Consider the following 16,792-nt stretch of genomic DNA (forward strand, 5'->3'; position numbering starts at 1 on the left):
CCCAGGGCGGCCAATGGACAGCCTGCTTCCTTTGTGATTTCCTTCTAGAAGGTACCTGATTAGGAAGCTTTCAACACTTCCCGGCTGTCACATTAGAGGGTCAGACACACGGGGAGGGAGAAGCTGCGGCACAGTTCCTGGGTACAAAGGTTCAGAATGACTGAGCCAGCTCAAGGCCGGGGTAGGAGGGACCAACAAGGGGATGTTAAAAGAGCAGAGACTGCGTTTGTTCTGTAAGTTGACATGGCCGTGAACTTCAGCTCTGGGCTGGGGTCCTGGAGCCGCGCTGTGGTCAGGAGCCCTCCAGGCGTCGGGAGGGAGAGGACTGGCTGCTGAGGGCCACCTCTTTGCACACGACTGCCTGGGGGCACTGCCTGGGGCCAGGAGCAGCACACACACCTGATGGGTTTCCATCCTCTTCCAGCGGAGCTGAGCGTTGGCTGCCGCCATGGCCTCCACCACAAAGGTAGTTGTCACAAAACTGCAAGGGAAGGCCACGCGTTAACTGCGAAAGGCAGGGAGGAGTTTGGAGAAGGTACAAAATAAAAGGAAAAGCCATTTAAGACCTGACCCGACCAGTAAGCCCACAGCATTCTCTCTCCTGAGGAAGGGATGGCAACTTCTGAGATGGGTCTGACCTGATAAAAAAGCATGTGTGAATACGCGGTGCCTCTTGTGCTCTTCCTGACGTCTGTCTATACTTAGAATGTATTTCCAGTGCACTGGAGAGAAGGGTGTGAAGTAAGCTGATGGGAAGGAGGGAGAATGAGCTTGGCGGAGAGGTGCTCCCTTGCCCGGGGGGCAAGGTGGTACTGCTCCCCAGAAGGGGCCTGTCGGGGGGCAGAGGTGGGAGAGATGGGAGGACGGACACCAGGTAATGCTCTAAGCTGGGAAGAGGAGACTGGTCCACAAGGGGGCCCTTCCAGAGCTTCTGGGAGGGGCAGCAGGCAGCTCTCACCTCTCCTCGCTAGCCAAGCGGTCAACCCCCAGTTACACACACTAATGGACGGAGCACAGGTGTGGATATAATTGAAAAGGGGGACTTCCCTGGTGGCGCAGTGGTTAAGAATCCGCCTGCCAATGCAGGGGACACGGGTTCGAGCCCTGGTCTGGGAAGATCCCACATGCCGCGAAGCAGCTAAACCAGTGAGCCACAACTACTGAGCCCGTGTGCCACAACTACTGAAGCCTGTGCACCTAGAGTCCATGCTCCCCAAAAAGAGAAGCCACCACTATGAGAAGCCCGCGCACCGCAACGAAGAGTAGCCCCCGCTTGCTGCAACCAGAGAAAGCCTGCGCGCAGCAGCGAAGACCCAATGCAGCCAAAAATAAAATAAATTAATTAAAAAAATAATAATAATAATTGAAAAGGACACTTGGCTCTGGAATCATCCCCTCCTTCTTTTTTTGGGGGTACCTTTACTTTCCTAATAATCTGTTTAGTATTAAAGTAACTGTTGCTTCAATATTAGTTATTAAAATAAACTACAATATATTAATGCATAATGTATTTTTTAAAATATTAATTAATTAATTTGGTTGCGCTGGGTCTTCGTTGCAACAGGTGGGCTCCTTAGTTGCAGCTCGTGGGCTCCTTAGTTGTGGCAGGCGAACTCTTAGTTGCGGCATGCATGTGGGATCTAGTCCCCTGACCAGGGATCAAACCCGGGTCCCCTGCACTGTGAGTGTGGAGTCTTAACCACTGCGCCGCCAGGGAAGTCCCAATAAACAACGTATTACTAAGTTAAAATATACCAATAAATTAATATATTTAATAAATTAAAACGTATTAATAAATTAAAATATGTTCACATTTTAATTTCCTAATAATCTGGTCCGAAAATGGAAATTGGGAGGTGGCACCAGACGTTTGTTGAGAAGTCAGACTAGAGTGAAAAATCGTCTTTACTTAAGGAAATGGGAGAGACACGGATGAGAGCGGGAGGGCTCTCCCTAGCAGCCGGTAGTACAGGGGAGGGCCGCTTTCCTGCTGATAAAGCCTGAGGAATGACTCCGTCCTTGCTGAAACGACGCGGGGTGGAACATGCATCTGTTTCTTGAAGCCACCCGGCAGGCTCTGCCACCAGACTCGACCCCAAGCCCCTGCCTCGGGCGCTGTCACCTGCTGCAGGCTGGCTGCCTGGCCCAGGAGTCAGGTGGCTGGGGGGGTGGGGGGGAACCCACTCCATCTCGGTACGGGTGGGGCAGCCATCTCTGAAACTCCCACTCCGGCCACTGCAGCACCTCCTAGAAAGGTTTCTCACTACCTTGCCTAAGTGACCGTTTTAAGGGCTTTAGATTTCCCCTTCTTTTGGGAAGTAAAACTAAAATCAATCTTAAGGCGTAAAGAGGCTTCTCCAGGCTGCACAAAGCCATGTCTGAACGCAGATGGGTTGAGCGAGGTTGGGGCGTGGCGGCCCCTAGCTGGGGGCCCCCAATAATCACTTCCCGTTCAGGTGGCTGCCTGCGCTGAAGGTCCTTTGAAGGGGACTGCAGGGTCACCGAAGGACAAGGACTTCTGGGGCTGTCGGTCACCAGGGCTCGCAGTACGTAACGAGCCAACCGTCCCGCGAGGCTGGCCACAAAACCCCCCCGAAGAAAACGTGGGAAGAAACTGAAAAACATGGGTGTTTCCCATCCTGTGCAGCCTCCTCTAGGTCTTAACTCACTTCAGCTACTAAACTGCTTCATTCCTCCACTAGTGCCCCCTCCTTCGTCCTTCCAGTCTGCTGCCCTCCATGGCCATGGACCACTTACTTCAAACCGCGGTCACCCCCCAGGCTCCTGAGCCCCTCACCTCGCTGTACGTTTCCCCTTATCACTCATCACCTAACTGTACTCTACACTTGTTATCTTCACTACTAATCGTCCGTCTAATTGTCCATTGAGAAAGGGTACAACAGCGGAGGCAAAGCAGCTGGGTAAGAAACACACGAGCCCCACGGTGAGACACCCCACGGCCTAACTGGAGGTCTTCACTTCGCAGTGACTGGGGGTGGACAACCGCTCCATCAGAGCGAGCCCCTGAGACCTCTGGGCCTCCTTTCCTGGCTCCGGGCACCTGTTAGGATTCCCTCACCACAGAATTCTTCCCCCACACTGACGGAGAGAGCTCGGGCTTCCTGGGCAGACTCTCCCAGCTCTGCCCCCAGCTCCCCGGGGGTGGCCTCTTACCTCATGAAGCCCAGGAACACCAACAGAACCAGGCTGACGAGCCACCCGGCCGCGGCAAAGGCCTTGGGCATGGTGAGCGCGCCGGTGCCCACGATGAGGTTAAACATATACACCAGTCCGACCTGGAAGCGAGAGAGGTGACATTCGAGCCCAGAAATTAACGAACCTCACCCCCGAACGGCTCCCAAGGGTGACCCTGCGCAACGGCAGAACCGTGGAGGCCGGCAGGCCAGGCCTTAGGCAGGCGATCAGGTAAGCAGGGAGGGTTCCACCCAGGTTCCAGGAAGGCGGGATCTGCAGCTGGCCGCTGGGAGCCAAATGTGAACACCTGGAAGACTGAAGGCCCGGCTTCCATCAGTCTTTTCAAAATGTCTCTGGCGTTGGGTTTGATTCTCCACTTTGGCTGTCATCAGCCCCATCCCCTCATCAGTGCGTATTATTCAGAGCCGTGTCTCAGATGATAGCTCTGGGCTCAACCAGACTGCAGGTTTCCTGAGGACGGGCCGTCACGTCTGGGGTACCCGGTACACGGATCAACCCATAGCGCTGACCCCCCAAAAAACTCCCACTTTTCCAAGGCCACTGAGCACGTGGCCTGATCCTCCTCTCCGCCCGTTCTTGCCACTGCCCTTCAGGACGTCGCCGTACATGCTGCTTCCCTTTTCCTGTCCTCTGCCCCGTACTAACTTCAGGGGTGAAAAGAAAAAAGGATCATTCACGTGCCATAAAATTCCCCCTTTTCAAGTACACAGCCTTGCAGTATTTCCACAAGTTCTGCAACCAGCATCACCATCTAATTCCATTTCATTACCCCACGGAGAAACCCCCTACTCAGCGGCAGCCCCTCCCCCTCTCCCCTGGCAACCAACCTTCCAGCGGAATTGCTGGGTCACTGACTTCAGGTTTTAAACTTAACTCACACCAACTTGACTCTAGCTCAGCTAATTACAATCATTCCCTTCTCGGGCCCTCCTCGATCATGAAATCCCTTTCGCTGACCTGAAGCCCCTGCCGCCTACAACCCTGTGCACTCCCACTGACCCGCCCTTGTCCTCATCATGATGTCCAGTCCCCCCAAACCCTCCCTACCCAGGCCACCACCTCCACGGTGGCCTCACTGACAATCGGCTGGTTGCTCAAAGCCCACACTGTCCCCGAGCTCCCCACACCTTCCCCGTTCTAACCTCTCCGGCCCCCAGCCTCAGAGACGACCCGGCACCCGCCTCCTCGACTCCCTAATAGAAAGCCGCTAAAGGCTCCTGGGAATTTTTAAAAATTCTAACTGTGAGTCCCCCTAACAGATGGTCTCTTCAGCTGCGGTCCGGCAGCAACAGATTCTCTTTACTCCTCCCTGTGGACCTGCGAGTATTTCCCACGCACGTAAAGGCTCCAAACCTCAGTCTCCAAGTCCCAGACCCACGGCTCCCATCTCTCCCACGTGAAGGCTGCACCTCCAACGCTACGGAGGGGACGGAGACCGCCTGACATGCGCTCCCCAAGCCTCGCTCCTTCTGAGCTCAGAAGTCAGTGTCAGCCTCCCCTCTGCCCCCCTCCCCATGTCTGGGGGAGCGCGGCTGCTTCCTCTTCCCTGACAGGCTCAGCGCGCTCTCACTTTCCCTCAGCCCAACTCCTTGAAGGAGCCATCTATATCCTCCGCCTTCATTTCCGACTTCCTCTAGTTTGTGGTTTCCATCCCCAGAACTCTTTTGAAACTGCATTCTTAAAAATCACCAATGACCTCCTATTTGCCAAATCCAACGGCTTTCTTAGACTTAATCTTTCTTGCACTTCTGACGTCAGCGGTCTCTCTTTCTCTCTGCGTTTCTTTTCCTCAGCAACATCATTCAATCCCAAGGCTTTAACCATCATGGCGGACGGTATTTCTCTTAGTGCAAGGCTTTCTGCAGACCTCAAATCCAACTGCCTGCTGGTCACCTCCACCTGGGCACCCCAGCGTGGCCTCAGCTCCCCCCTTCCCCTCCATATCCCAGGGCTAGTGATTTTATTTCTGAAGAGTCTTTTGTGGGTGCCTCTGACTCCTATTCCATTTACAATTCAAGTGAACCATTTCTGGCCTGGCCTATGCCAGTAGGTTCCTAACGGGTCTCCCTGTACTCCACTAAACTGGCTAACTTACGGTTTGCTTTACCACTTGTTTCTGGTCATGAGAAGACAAACACCAGAAATACTTATCCATCGCTCGTTTTCACGTCCCCTTTCTGAGAAATACGCACTTTTCTGTATTTACATTTTTTTCAAGATAACCACGCGCTGCATTCTTAATCAGAAACACACAAATTAGGGCCCATTCTCAGACCAGCCTCAGTCAGATCTAAAAAACAAGACGAAACAGAGATAGGGAGCAACAGCTACCATTCTGGGGCCCTTGACAGGGAGGGACAGGATTCCGGGCAGGTGCCGACTGGCCATGTGAGTGCTGGCCAAACGGGAGGGTGTCCTGTAGAGAGGAAACAGCTCTGCCCAGAGCCCACGTACACTTGACACAGGGCACCAAGCCCTTGTGCCTCCCACCCAGCCCCTCAACTCCCACCCACCACGAGGGGCCCATTCAAACGCCTGTCCCACCATAAAGCCCTTCCCAGTCTCCCGAACCCATCTTGCTCCCCCCTCAAAGCCCTGGAGCAAAAACACTTCTTACGCCATAGTTTGGGTTGTTTTTTTTTTTTTTCCTAGTTTGGGTTTTTGATGTTGATGTGTTTATCTTTTCCCCACTATTATATCTGAGGCTCGCTGCGGTCACAGCCTGCAACTCACTTCTCTCTGCATTTCTCGGGGTGCCTGGCACATGGCCTCAAGATGGGGGTCCTCAACGGCTCTGGCTCAGGTCCTCTCTGCCGTGAACCTGACAGTCTTCGGCCCCTTTTAAACGTCACGGTCTCACTCTGATCTCCCAGGCAGATCCCAGAAGGATTAAGACAAGTTTGAATCGTCTTCCTCTAGCTCCTGACTGGATCACAAAACCATGATGTGGTTGCCCTGCCGGGAGTCCTGGCCCAGGGTGATGTTATGAGAATAAATGTGAGGGTGACAGCGGGCCTTCTGAATTGACTTTTCACAAATGGGAACGTCTACAAACTAACTTTGCCCTTTGTTGGGTTTAACTTCGATCACCGGCGCTCTGAGGCGAGTACGTCCAGGCGTGGGCTCGTTTGCTCACTTACTGCACAGCTACCGAGAGCCTTCCACGGTCCTGGCCCTGTGCTCAGAGCCCAGGGAATGACAGTGAGCAAGACGGACAGGAGGACACAGACAAGAAGACAAACGATGATTACTGCCTCGGAGAAGCGCTCTGAAGGAAAGAAGGGGCGCCGTGACCAAGAACAGTGGGTCAGCACTTCAAGCAGAGGACGGCCTCGTGGTGACGTTCAAGCCGGGACCTGAGGGCCGAGCAGGAGCCACCCAGGCAAAGGGCCAGGGAAGACACTGGCAGGTGGGAGAGGGGGAGGGATTTTCCAGGAACTTTGAGGCCAGCGTGGCTGCAGGCAGACTCCCGGGCCCTGGCGCACGGGACAGGGAGTTCGACGTCACAGGCAGGGTCGTAAGCAGGACGCTAAGAGGCCAGGCCCTGGTCGATGACCTAACGTCTGATCTCCCGGCAGCTCTGTTCTCTGCATATTGCTTTTAGAAGCTGTAACACTTTGAAGGGCAGAACCTTACTTCTTTATGGAAAACAGCCCTGGTGATGGGCTCGTGACAGAAGTTAAGAGAAAGCAAAGAGGCCTAAGAAAGTGATGGTTCTCAGCCAAAAGTTTTATGGGGATGGGACTTCCCTGGCGGTCCAGCGGTTAGGACTCTGCGCTTTCACTGCAGGGGGCATGGGTGCGATCCCCGGTCGGGGAACTAAGTTCCCGCAAGCCGCGGGGCGCGGCCAAAAAAAAAAAAGTTTTATGGGGAAATTTAGTACAAGAAGCATTTGTGAATTCAGGGATGCCTGAAGGTCTTGGGATGTGAAGGTCAAGGGTCTGCTGTCAAGCAGTGTTTCTCAGCCTGAGCGCTGCTGACACCTGGGGCCAGCTCACTCTGTGCTGTGGGCCTGTTCTGTGGACTGTAGGATGTTTAGCAGTATCCCTGGCCTGTACCCACTAGATTCCAGTACCCCCCACCTTGCCCTTGTGTTGTGATGGTCACAACGTCTCCAGACATTGCCAAATGTCCCCTGGGAGGCAAGACTGCCACCAGCTGAGAACCACCGCTGATAAAGATGCAGTGAAACAAACACACTCCCGATGGAAACTTCCAATAAACCTCAGTGAAAAAGACCCTCCACGAACGTGACAAGGAGGTTAATTAGGGATCAACTACTGGCAGTTACGAGCAGAAATGAGTCATCACATCTGTCTTGGGTTGTTGCTATGTTTTAGTTCTGAGGCAAGCACTCCGGGCCTGGTGGTGCTGCAGGGAATCCCATAGGGAAACATACGGCTTCTCCACCTTCCCGGCCAGAGTTAAACTCTCCTTACTTCCAGTAACGGGGATCAGTAGGGACCAACACCAAGGAGAAGAGCACGACGCAGGAAGCAGACCTGAGCTGAGCCACAGGCCGGGTGGAAGGCAGTTGTGACGCAGAAGGAAACAGGGGAGTGAACTGCTCTTCTGTTTGTTAGGGGACAGTTCTGTGGGGACAGCCTGCAGGGAGGCATGACCAAAAGTGGTCAAATAGAACCCTGCTGTGGTCTCAATAAAGAAGGCTATGCAAACCGAGCTTCCTCCTGTTCTAGACTCTTCCCCTGTGGCTGAAGTGCAGAAGACACAGTCCCTGTCCCTTGGGGTGGCTGACCCGCTCCCCTGTGCTCGAGGGGGTTCAGTGCAGCGTTCCCACGGCCTCACCCACAGGTGTGCATGAAGCAGGGGTCACGGGCACCTTTCAACGGCTTCCCCAACGACAGCTGTCAAAGGAAACAGAAGGTGGCAGAGATGTGGAAGCAACAACTAGGGTTTCAGGCCGGGAGACAAGCCCTCTTTCCTTCGAAAGCACCCGCATCGATCTTCCGCGAGACCGGCCAGCGGAAGGCAGCCTCAGCAGTTATCCTTATGTAGGCAGTGACCCCCTTCTTCCTCTATTTTGATCCCACGACCCCTTCAGTCCCGAGCCACTCGTGGTCCCCGTAAATGGGGAAACAGACACGCCTGTTCTGAGATCACTTATGGGGGGGATGCGTGGGCCTAAACCATGCTCCTGCGTCCGGCACTATCCTTGAGAGAGTTTGTCATCCGAGTCCCCTGCGAGGCTCGTCTGCCCATTACACACACACAGTTTATGCAGAAGAATGCGGGCTAAGGCAAACACCCCTGACACCCAGGAGGGGCGAGAACTCCCAACAGGGCACCGCAGAGGTAGGGAGAGGCTTGGTGCTGAGAATGCCCGTGTTACGGGCTGACGCACCGCTCAGGGTCATGGTCTCCCAAGGCAGGCAGAGCAGGTGCCGCCCACATCGTGCTGAGCAGCACGTGCGGTAAAGTCCATTCTGCAGCCTCTCTGGGCTCCGTGGGTGGCGCACCTCACACCCTTCTCCTGGTCTCACAAGGGGATCAAGAACCACTCTTGCAGGGTGGCAGAGTTAAGGAAACCTCAGGCAAAAGGTGTGCTCTCGGCTCAAACCGAGACCACGAATCCTGGTTAATGCCACCTCATCCTCAGCGCCACCCACCTTCCCCCTGCCTCTCTCTTCACTGGCAGGATAAGAGAATACGAGCAGCTGTTTACGGCCAGGGCCCAGAGTCGGCCCTTGAACACATGCCTCAGACAAAACCAAACACACAGGAGATGGAGGAAAAAAATTTAAAAAAGCAGAACCCGCTGAGACCTTTAGGTCTCGCCGCCCCATTTCCTGTGAGCATATGCTGATATGTGAAATTACTGAACAGCTGGAAGCACGAGAAAAGTGGGCACATCAAAGGTTTTCCTTCCCAACACTCAGCTACAGAAATAACTCATTTCCTCGCCTCTCAGCTTACAGATGTTGTAAGATGATGCAGGAACCATGGTGACTTTCATGGACAGTGTGGACATGTCATTGCTGACACCAAGAGGAGGCTGTGAGCTGTTACGCAATTCCACTAATGAGAGGGGCATGACCTGATTCATTCCAAGGTTCAAGAAAGACTTCCCGGACTTCCCTGGTGGTGCAGTGGTTAAGAATCCACCTGCTAATGCAGGGGACACGGGTTCAAGCCCTGGTCCGGGAGGATCCCACATGCCGCGGAGCAACGAAGCCCGCGCGCCACAACTACTGAGCCTGCGCTCTAGAGCCCTCAAGCCACAACTACTCAAGCCCACGCACCTCGAGCCCGTGCTCTGCAACAAGAGAAGCCACCGCAATGAGAAGCCCATGCACCGCAACAAAGAGTAGCCCCCGCTCGCCGCAACTAGAGAAAGCCTGTGCACAGCAACGAAGACCCAACACAGCCAAAAATAAATACATTTATTTAAAAAAAAAAGAAAGACTTCCCTGATAAATTATTCAGGTGAAGGAGGCTCCCTTGGAGCCACACACAAATGGCACAGACCCAGCAGGGGGACCCTAGTGGGAGGGTTTTTGCCAGATGTTCTCAGAGGTGCTTCCTTACGCATCACACCACAGCTCTAGAGTCTATGAAGCTGGCAGAAACAGAGCATGGATCCCCAGGCAGGTGCAGAGCAGGGCAGCTGTTGAAGGTTAGGTACTTTCTAGAAAGAGGCCTCTTGCTACTTAAGGCAGTGCTGCCTTTCTCTGGGATACTTGGCAGCAACATGAATCCATCATTTGATTATTCCAGTCCTCCAGCTACTCATCCCAGCAAGGATTCCATGATGGAACCACGACCAATCGTATATTACACAAAGAAGATAAACTGAGTGTACGTGAGAGGGGTGGGGGTACAGCAGACCCAAGACAGCGAGAAATCAATCATTCTAGTTGTCCTAGTTACAGACTCCACCCAACGGCAACTGAAGGTCTCTGTATGCTTTCTCCGCCTCTTACACCATCCAAGACTATAAAAGTTGTGCAACTGAAAATTCAGCTGAGAACCGAAGTGGTTTCAAACTGCTGAGGGGAGCAGAACCCAGAGTCAACAGCCGACAGCCTTCATCCATCTGAACTGGCCTCAGTGTGCAAGTGCTAGCAGCCCTGAGACAAAAATAACGAGCGAGCAAGTCCGGTCTCCTTTCTTGACCACTCTCTGATCAACACGTGAAGAGTGAACAAACCTGACTCTCACCATACATTCACCGTGGCTGCTGCTGAATGGGTTCCCAGACCGCAGCTATGAAAGCCGCTGGACTCACAAGTACGGTCCACAGGAAGCAGTGTGCTTCTCCAGAAGCCAAGGGCACTGATGTGGGCAAAACATCTCCAAAAGTAAAACTCACGTAGGGAGAATAGAGCTCCCCGGGCTCTGTGATTTCACCCGCCATTTCCAAAAGCGAGGAAGGGTCCGTTGGTTGCCAAGGTTCCTTCCGTGCACGGGCGGCGGCGGCCGCGGCTCCCTAGGAAAAAAACAGACTTCAGCTTTCTGACGGACCTAGACGCGGGCGGAGGGATGTCTACAGAGCCACCCCCTCCCTGTCCTTTAATCACAGCCACTTATGGCCTTATCTGTCAAAAGAGAGCCCGGAGGGAAGGACCTCCCTGTATGATGACACCTGGGTGGTTTCTTCTAACTTTTTCCTGTCTGTGCAGGGCATGTATTCATTACCGCTCAGACTCCAAGTGATTTAAGGGGCCTCAGACGCCACTAAGAGTCACCCACCACAAGGGTCCCCTTTACCCACTCTGGTTACCCCCCATTTAATGCCAGGAACAGCGAGCTCACTACCACACAGGGAAGCCAAGCAACTGTCTGCCTCCTCCGCCTAGAGCAAGGGTCTGGGGGCTTTCCTAGGTCGCCCCCCAACCCAACTCCTTGCCCCAGAGCCTCTCCTTTTTAACGGGGCCTCCACGTCTCCCAATCTGCCTTAGGGCTCTCCACCCTCCAGCCTCCTCCTCTTCCCAAGAGGCCCTCTCCGAGCCTCTCCTCCATTTCTTCCTCCCTCCTGGAGGAGCCCCGAGTCTGGCACGACCCCATTCCATCCCACCCTCCCGCTCCGACACCTGCAGCGAAGCTTGCTCCCGCTGCCGCGGCCGCTGTCTCCGACCCGGGGCTGCTGCCGGCAACAGCTGTCCCGCACCAGCGCCGGCAGCACGCATGCGCCCGCGCCGGGAGCCCACCTTTTTTGTGCGCGCCTCGGGCGGGGCGCACGGCGCTGATTGGGCGCCTCGCGGAGGCGGGACCGGGATTAGGTCCCGGCGGCTGCCGTCTGCGTGGCGGAAGTGGGCGGGGTGCGCTCCCACGCGCATGCGGGAGGGGCGGCCGCCTGCCAGGTGGGAAAGCGGGGTAGGTTGGAAGGGGTGGATCAGACCTGCTGGGGACACGTTCGTCGGCGAGGAGTGGGTGTGAACTTGGCCGTCGCGGGACCCCAGTGGTTGTGGGGGTTCGAGAAGAGTAGCCTGTAACTCCTCACAAAGAGGAGGGGATTGAGGCCTTAAGCCTGCCTCACCCAAGAGTGGCCAGGGAGGCCCCGATGGCTTGGGGGGCAGGAAGAGGGAGGACCCGAGCCCAGTGGGGTGGTCGCTGGGAAAAGGGGTTGGAAATAGGTTCAAGACAGGGCTGAGAAGTAACCGTGGGGCGGAGTCTCAGAACTGGGGCGAGTGATGGGAGTTTTGGTGATGAGTCTTGGTGAGTGTGGGGCATCGAAGTTCCGGGTGATGGGGCTGAAGGGACTGGCAGAAAAGGCAGCCCATATTTGGCCCCTTGAGATGCGAGCCCAGGATTGTTTAATCATCTTTCACCAGCCGTGTTCCCTTTCTTGCAAAGGGTTTAAAGTCCGTGTTCTCTGAAGTGTTTGGAAAGGAAGAAGGACAGAGGCTCTTCTGACAGCTTAGCCCCAGGAGGCATTTAGTGAACTGAGAGCCGGGGCTCCCACCCTAAGTGGGAGGAGACTCAGGTGCTGAAATCTTTGCCCTCCCACCCGCAGGCTGCTACCATGAGGTTAAATCAGAACATCTTGCTGCTGGGAAAGAAGGTGGTGCTGGTACCCTACACCCCAGAGCATGTGCCTAGGTAACCATTCCCTTGACATGGGGTGCAAGCCAGCTCTCCAAGGTGCAGCGAGGAGGGTGAGCCTGACTTAACCCAAATCTCAGAGGCTGTTTTCTCTGAGAAGGAGAAACACTGGTGTGAGAAGTAATTGCATACGGGAAAAAGTGAAAACTGAAACAGAGGGCTATGACCTCCCTGGAAGAAGTCATCCATCCCCCTGTTTCTCCCTCCCATCCCCTCAGCTTCCTTTCTGGCCTTTCAGCCAGGAATTCTTTTATGTAAACTACACGTGTGCAAGAAAAAAAAGGTACTGTCTTCTAATTACAAATGAGTGCCATTCCTCTGGGGCCAGTGAATAGGCTCAGTTCTTGGAAACTAAACGTCAGCTTGTCATAAAACTGAGCAGGTGGGTCGTCGTGATGTCTACTGCTTGGAAAGGGCAGGACCGAGTCGCAGGGTGGGACTGTCGTGGGCCAGGTGACGAATGTCTGGTAGACAGGGATACTGGTGCTGTAGGCGTGTGTTCTCTACTTGTGGTCTTCCGTTTGGGGGTTCCTGGTGCCTGGCCTTTGTGGAGATCTGTCCAGCCTTCTTTGCTGAGTTCGGCTTGCCAGGACCTCCCCTGGGGAATTTGAGGAATGTTCGGCTCCAGGCTGCTCCACCACACTGACCCCTGAGATAGGAGAGGAGGCTGGATGGATAGAACTGCCTCCTGCGGTTCTCTTTAGGACTAGCCTGCCTCTAGTTCTTGGGCCTGTGGCCTTCTACCATAGGAGCCATTATAACTCTTTCTTGGGGTTCTTCTCTAGCCCTCTGTTAGCCCTGGGGGGGGGGTTCTCCCCTCAGCCATCCATTTCTTCATCTGATAAAGCGTCAGACTTAGGCTTCTCAATTTGTCCTGCCTGCCAAAGGCCGACCCTCCGTCCCTGCAGGTACCACGAGTGGATGAAATCAGAGGAGCTGCGGCGTTTGACAGCCTCCGAGCCGCTGACCCTGGAGCAGGAGTATGTGATGCAGCACAGCTGGCAGGAAGATGCAGACAGTGAGAAGTGGAGGCCCCGGGCTGTGCCGGTCACGGGAGGGCTGATTCCAGAGGCCTTACCGGGTTCCCACCCTTTACTGTTCCCAGCTGTAGCCCCGCTGGAGCCACAGAAAGTTTGCAAAAAATACTTCGTGAAAAGCTTGGGAGGTGCCTGAAGCCCTCAGACTGCGACGCCCCCTGAAGCAAGTCCCTGTGGCTGGCGCTTCCGTCCTCTTCCCCACTCCCTGCACCAGGCGTGAAGGGATTTAGAGAAAGGAAAGCATTTGGGGCTCTGGCTGTAAATCGAGGCCCTGCCCCTTGTGCCCCTTGCCACAAGCCCCGTGTGGTTCGTGCTCTCTGAGAATACAGTTGCTGTTTGCAGAAGGCCATCGTCTCCTGCATGAGGCCGATGTAGGCTTTGTAATCAGCTGAAGGAAGTGCTGGCTCCCTTTTCCTGCCCGACTCAGAGACAGCGGTAGTTCCCTGCAGTTCTCTGGCTCGGGTAGGAAGACTGGCCTCCCTGCAGTCCTTTGGGGAGTGTAGGTGATAATCCCGTCGCCTCCTTCCTCAGAGTGTACCTTCATCGTGCTGGATGCAGAGAAGTGGCAGGCCCAGCTAGGCACCAGCGAGGAAAGCTGCATGGCGGGAGATGTGAACCTCTTCCTCACGGATCTAGGGGACCCCACCCTGGGGGAGATTGAGGTCATGATTGCAGGTTTGTTCCACCGGGCCCTGCCCGCCATCCCTCTGGTCCTCAGATCCGCTGAACCTGAAGCCACCGAGGCTGTGTAGGGCACTCCATGGGCAGCTCCGGCCTTGGTGAGCCTAGCACCTGGCTGGGCGGACTGTCACCTGGCACCCTGTCAGCCTTGCGGCTCACCCCGGTAGTTCATTTTATTCCCATCTTATGCTTAGGTGTGAACTTAACCTTTGGTGTTAGGGTCTTCAAACTGCAGTCTGCCCCATCCTTGGGGTGGACTGGGGACCCTCCCAAAATAAACGATCTTCCCTGGAGCATCTCCCCATGCCGTGGGAGGAGCCCCTCCAGTTTCTGTGTCCATCAGCGTCCTCAGCCTCTTTCTAAGGGGCCGTGTGACTGTCCTCGTGGGGCAGCACGCTGAGCCGAAGGGGTCAGTTTGGGGGTCAGGTTGCTGGGTGCCTCTAAGCTGTGCGACCGGGCGAGTCACTTAACTTCTCTGGGCCTCTGTCTCCTCATCTGCAGAATGGTACCCATATCTGCGAACTTCCTAGGGGTTGTGAGGATGACGTGAGCCGGGCACGCACTGTCAGTGACTGTTGTCATTCCTCCTAGAGCCCAGCTGCAGGGGCCAGGGCTTGGGCACCGAGGCCGTCCTCATGATGATGTCTTATGGTAAGGAAGGCCGAGCAGGCTATGTTGGGGAGAAGTGGCCAGGCCCCAGGAGAAGGCGAGGGCGTGTTGGGAGGGAGCCTTCGGGCCTGAGGGTGGAAGCCGGTGACAGGCGTTTCCATCGCGGGCTGGGGAAGGGGGGGCCGAGGGTGCTGGGGAGGTGGGGGAGGGCTTCATCCTGCTGCTCATCCCTCTCTAACCTCTTGGAGGAGTGACCAAGCTAGGTCTGACCAAGTTTGAGGCTAAAATTGGGCAAGGAAATGAACCGAGCATCCGGATGTTCCGAAAGCTTCACTTTGAGCAGGTGAGGATGGTGCCAGTGCGAGGGTGAGGCCTGGGTCTGGGCGGGCCCAGTGGCGCTAGGACTTGGGCCTGTAACCTAGTCGGCCCTGCTCTGTCTGGATCACGTAGGTGGCTGTGAGCAGTGTCTTCCAGGAGGTGACGCTCAGACTGACGATGAGTGAGCCGGAGCGGCAGTGGCTTCTCGAGCAGACCAGCCACGTGGAAGAGAAGCCCTACAGAGCTGGGGCGTCAGAGCCCCGCTCACAGCCGGCCTTGCGGACCAGCCACCCTGCGTGGATGGGGGTGTGAGACCAGAGCCCTGCAGCAGGCACACAGGGGGGCCTATGGGGCAGGCTGCGCTGGCCTTGCTGCGGCCTGGGACTCTCCTCTTGGGGCCCTTCGGACTCCGGGCTGGACTTGCCTCGGCCTCCCTCTGGCCGGCCTTGTGGCTGAGCCACTCCAGGGCCAGCCCCTCCTCCTGGCCAAAGCTGGACTCAGACTCTTGGAATCTGGAGTGGACGGCATGAGTCCACGGGAAGAGGCAGGGTGGAGGTGGAGACGAGGGGGCGCCTGGTGAATGGGCAGGACCTCCCTTTCCCCCGGAGGGCCAGAGGGGCCACCGAGGCTCTGCGGGAGTAAAGCGCACTGCACGCAGCTTGCCCTGTTCTCTCATCGGGCCCGTGTGGAGGTGAGCTGCCAGGAGGGCCGGCCTGCGGCATCTGGTCCGGCGTCGTAGGGACAGGGGAGGGGTAGCTCGGTCCTGTGTCATCCAGCAGAAGCAGGTGGGTGTGACCCCGGGAGGTCTGGAAATAAATGAGCTCGGCCTTGAAGGACAGACAGGTGGCTTGGAAAGTGGGCGAGTGTCCTTGCTCCTTCCTCTTTGGAGCCAGTTTTGAGGGTGGCGTAGGTTAGTTTCGGATGCAGCTGCCTGTGGCTGGAGTACCCCCGCTGCCGAGGAAGCTCCGGGCCTCCTCAGTTGCAGGGTGGCCTCCCGAGGGCACCTGCGTCCTCGCTCTCCAGGCCTCTGCCTCCTCGCTCTCCAGGCCTCTGCCTCTGGGAGCAGCTGCACCTGCGAAGGCCACTAGGGGGTGCCAGAGGCACAGGTTCGGATGATTCGGCTGCTTGGCAACCGGGGCTTAACAGGCAGAGCCGGGCCGGGGCTCCCCACCTCACAGCGAGGGGGACACCCTTTGACTTCTAACCCCGTCTCATGCCCTGTCGTAATCCGGGGTGGCCGTCAAAAAAGTCAGGCGTGTTTCAAAACACAATTGGACAAGAGACTCTCGAGGACACCTAGGACATTTTCAAGGGGGGGAAACGGTCCCAGGCAAGTTGCGGCACTCGCCCAAGGCCCCAGAGCTTCTGATGGCAGAGCCAGGACTGTGGCTGACGACTCCCAGCGCCCAGGCCTCTCGATCCTGGCCTCTCCCAGCAGACTACGAATCTGAAACATGCCTGAAGCGAACACACAAACTTTGCTTGCTGGGGCCCCCAGCCCCGCAGCGACAGTTCCCTCTGAGCCACGTGTTCCTTCCACCTGTCCCCAGCTTAATCAGAGTCAAAAGTCCTGAGGACTTCCCCACCCAGCAGGTGAGGTAGGGAGGGGCCCCTTCTCAGGCCTGCTAACCTGCGGGGGCCCTCCATCAGGGGTCAAAGGGCAGGCTGGGGGCCCGGCCAGGCTCAGCCTAACTGCTGCCTGTGGTGCTGTGATAAGGGTTTTGAAAGGTTTCTCTTAACGATGGTGGGATTCAAACCTTAACAGGTCAGATAGTGATGGCCAGATAGTGACCTGCCCTTCTCTCCACCCCAGGGGCTCCACGGGTCCCCTCCCTGGTCCACTGTCTCCCTACTTGTTCTCCTCAGTC

General features: G+C 56.0%; 2 protein-coding genes across 13 annotated transcripts in view; one reads left to right on the top strand and one right to left on the bottom strand.

Annotated features, from left to right (window-relative positions):
• Positions 1-11,408, bottom strand: part of TMEM104 (transmembrane protein 104) — a 57,912-nt gene extending 46,504 nt beyond the window's left edge. For both annotated transcript variants that reach the window (XM_033847614.2, XM_033847613.2), the window contains exons 1-4: positions 11,268-11,408; positions 10,547-10,663; positions 3,175-3,296; positions 400-481 (exon numbers count right to left, since the gene is read on the bottom strand). In XM_033847614.2, coding sequence (XP_033703505.1) covers positions 400-481; positions 3,175-3,296; positions 10,547-10,663; positions 11,268-11,363 — 417 coding nt within the window. In that variant the 5' untranslated portion in view covers positions 11,364-11,408. The remainder of the gene's footprint in view (positions 1-399; positions 482-3,174; positions 3,297-10,546; positions 10,664-11,267) is intronic.
• A 95-nt stretch (positions 11,409-11,503) lies between these two features.
• On the top strand, positions 11,504-15,581 carry NAT9 (N-acetyltransferase 9). Of its 11 annotated transcripts, none has more exons than XM_033847619.2 (7): positions 11,504-11,550; positions 12,191-12,276; positions 13,188-13,297; positions 13,848-13,991; positions 14,589-14,648; positions 14,855-14,949; positions 15,057-15,581. In XM_033847619.2, the coding sequence occupies exons 1-7, from the start codon at positions 11,512-11,514 to the stop codon at positions 15,234-15,236; spliced, it is 714 nt and encodes a 237-aa protein (XP_033703510.2). In that variant the 5' UTR covers positions 11,504-11,511; the 3' UTR covers positions 15,237-15,581. The 11 variants fall into 11 exon arrangements, with proteins under 11 accessions (XP_033703510.2, XP_073653367.1, XP_073653369.1 ...); XM_073797266.1 differs by having other exon boundaries at positions 11,515-11,537; positions 13,167-13,297; XM_073797268.1 differs by having other exon boundaries at positions 11,519-11,537.
• The last annotated feature ends 1,211 nt before the right edge of the window (positions 15,582-16,792 follow it).

Source organism: Tursiops truncatus, chromosome 20 (genome assembly GCF_011762595.2).
Source record: "Tursiops truncatus isolate mTurTru1 chromosome 20, mTurTru1.mat.Y, whole genome shotgun sequence".
Lineage (NCBI taxonomy): Eukaryota > Metazoa > Chordata > Mammalia > Artiodactyla > Delphinidae > Tursiops > Tursiops truncatus.

Excerpts from the sequence above, each read along its gene's own strand:
- NAT9 (XM_033847619.2), top strand. The coding sequence starts at position 11,512 with ATGCGGGAGGGGCGGCCGCCTGCCAGGTGGGAAAGCGGG. Across the intron at positions 11,551-12,190 it reads CTGCCAGGTGGGAAAGCGGG|GCTGCTACCATGAGGTTAAA; the intron begins GTAGGTTGGAAG and ends TCCCACCCGCAG. Across the intron at positions 13,992-14,588 it reads GATTGAGGTCATGATTGCAG|AGCCCAGCTGCAGGGGCCAG; the intron begins GTTTGTTCCACC and ends CATTCCTCCTAG.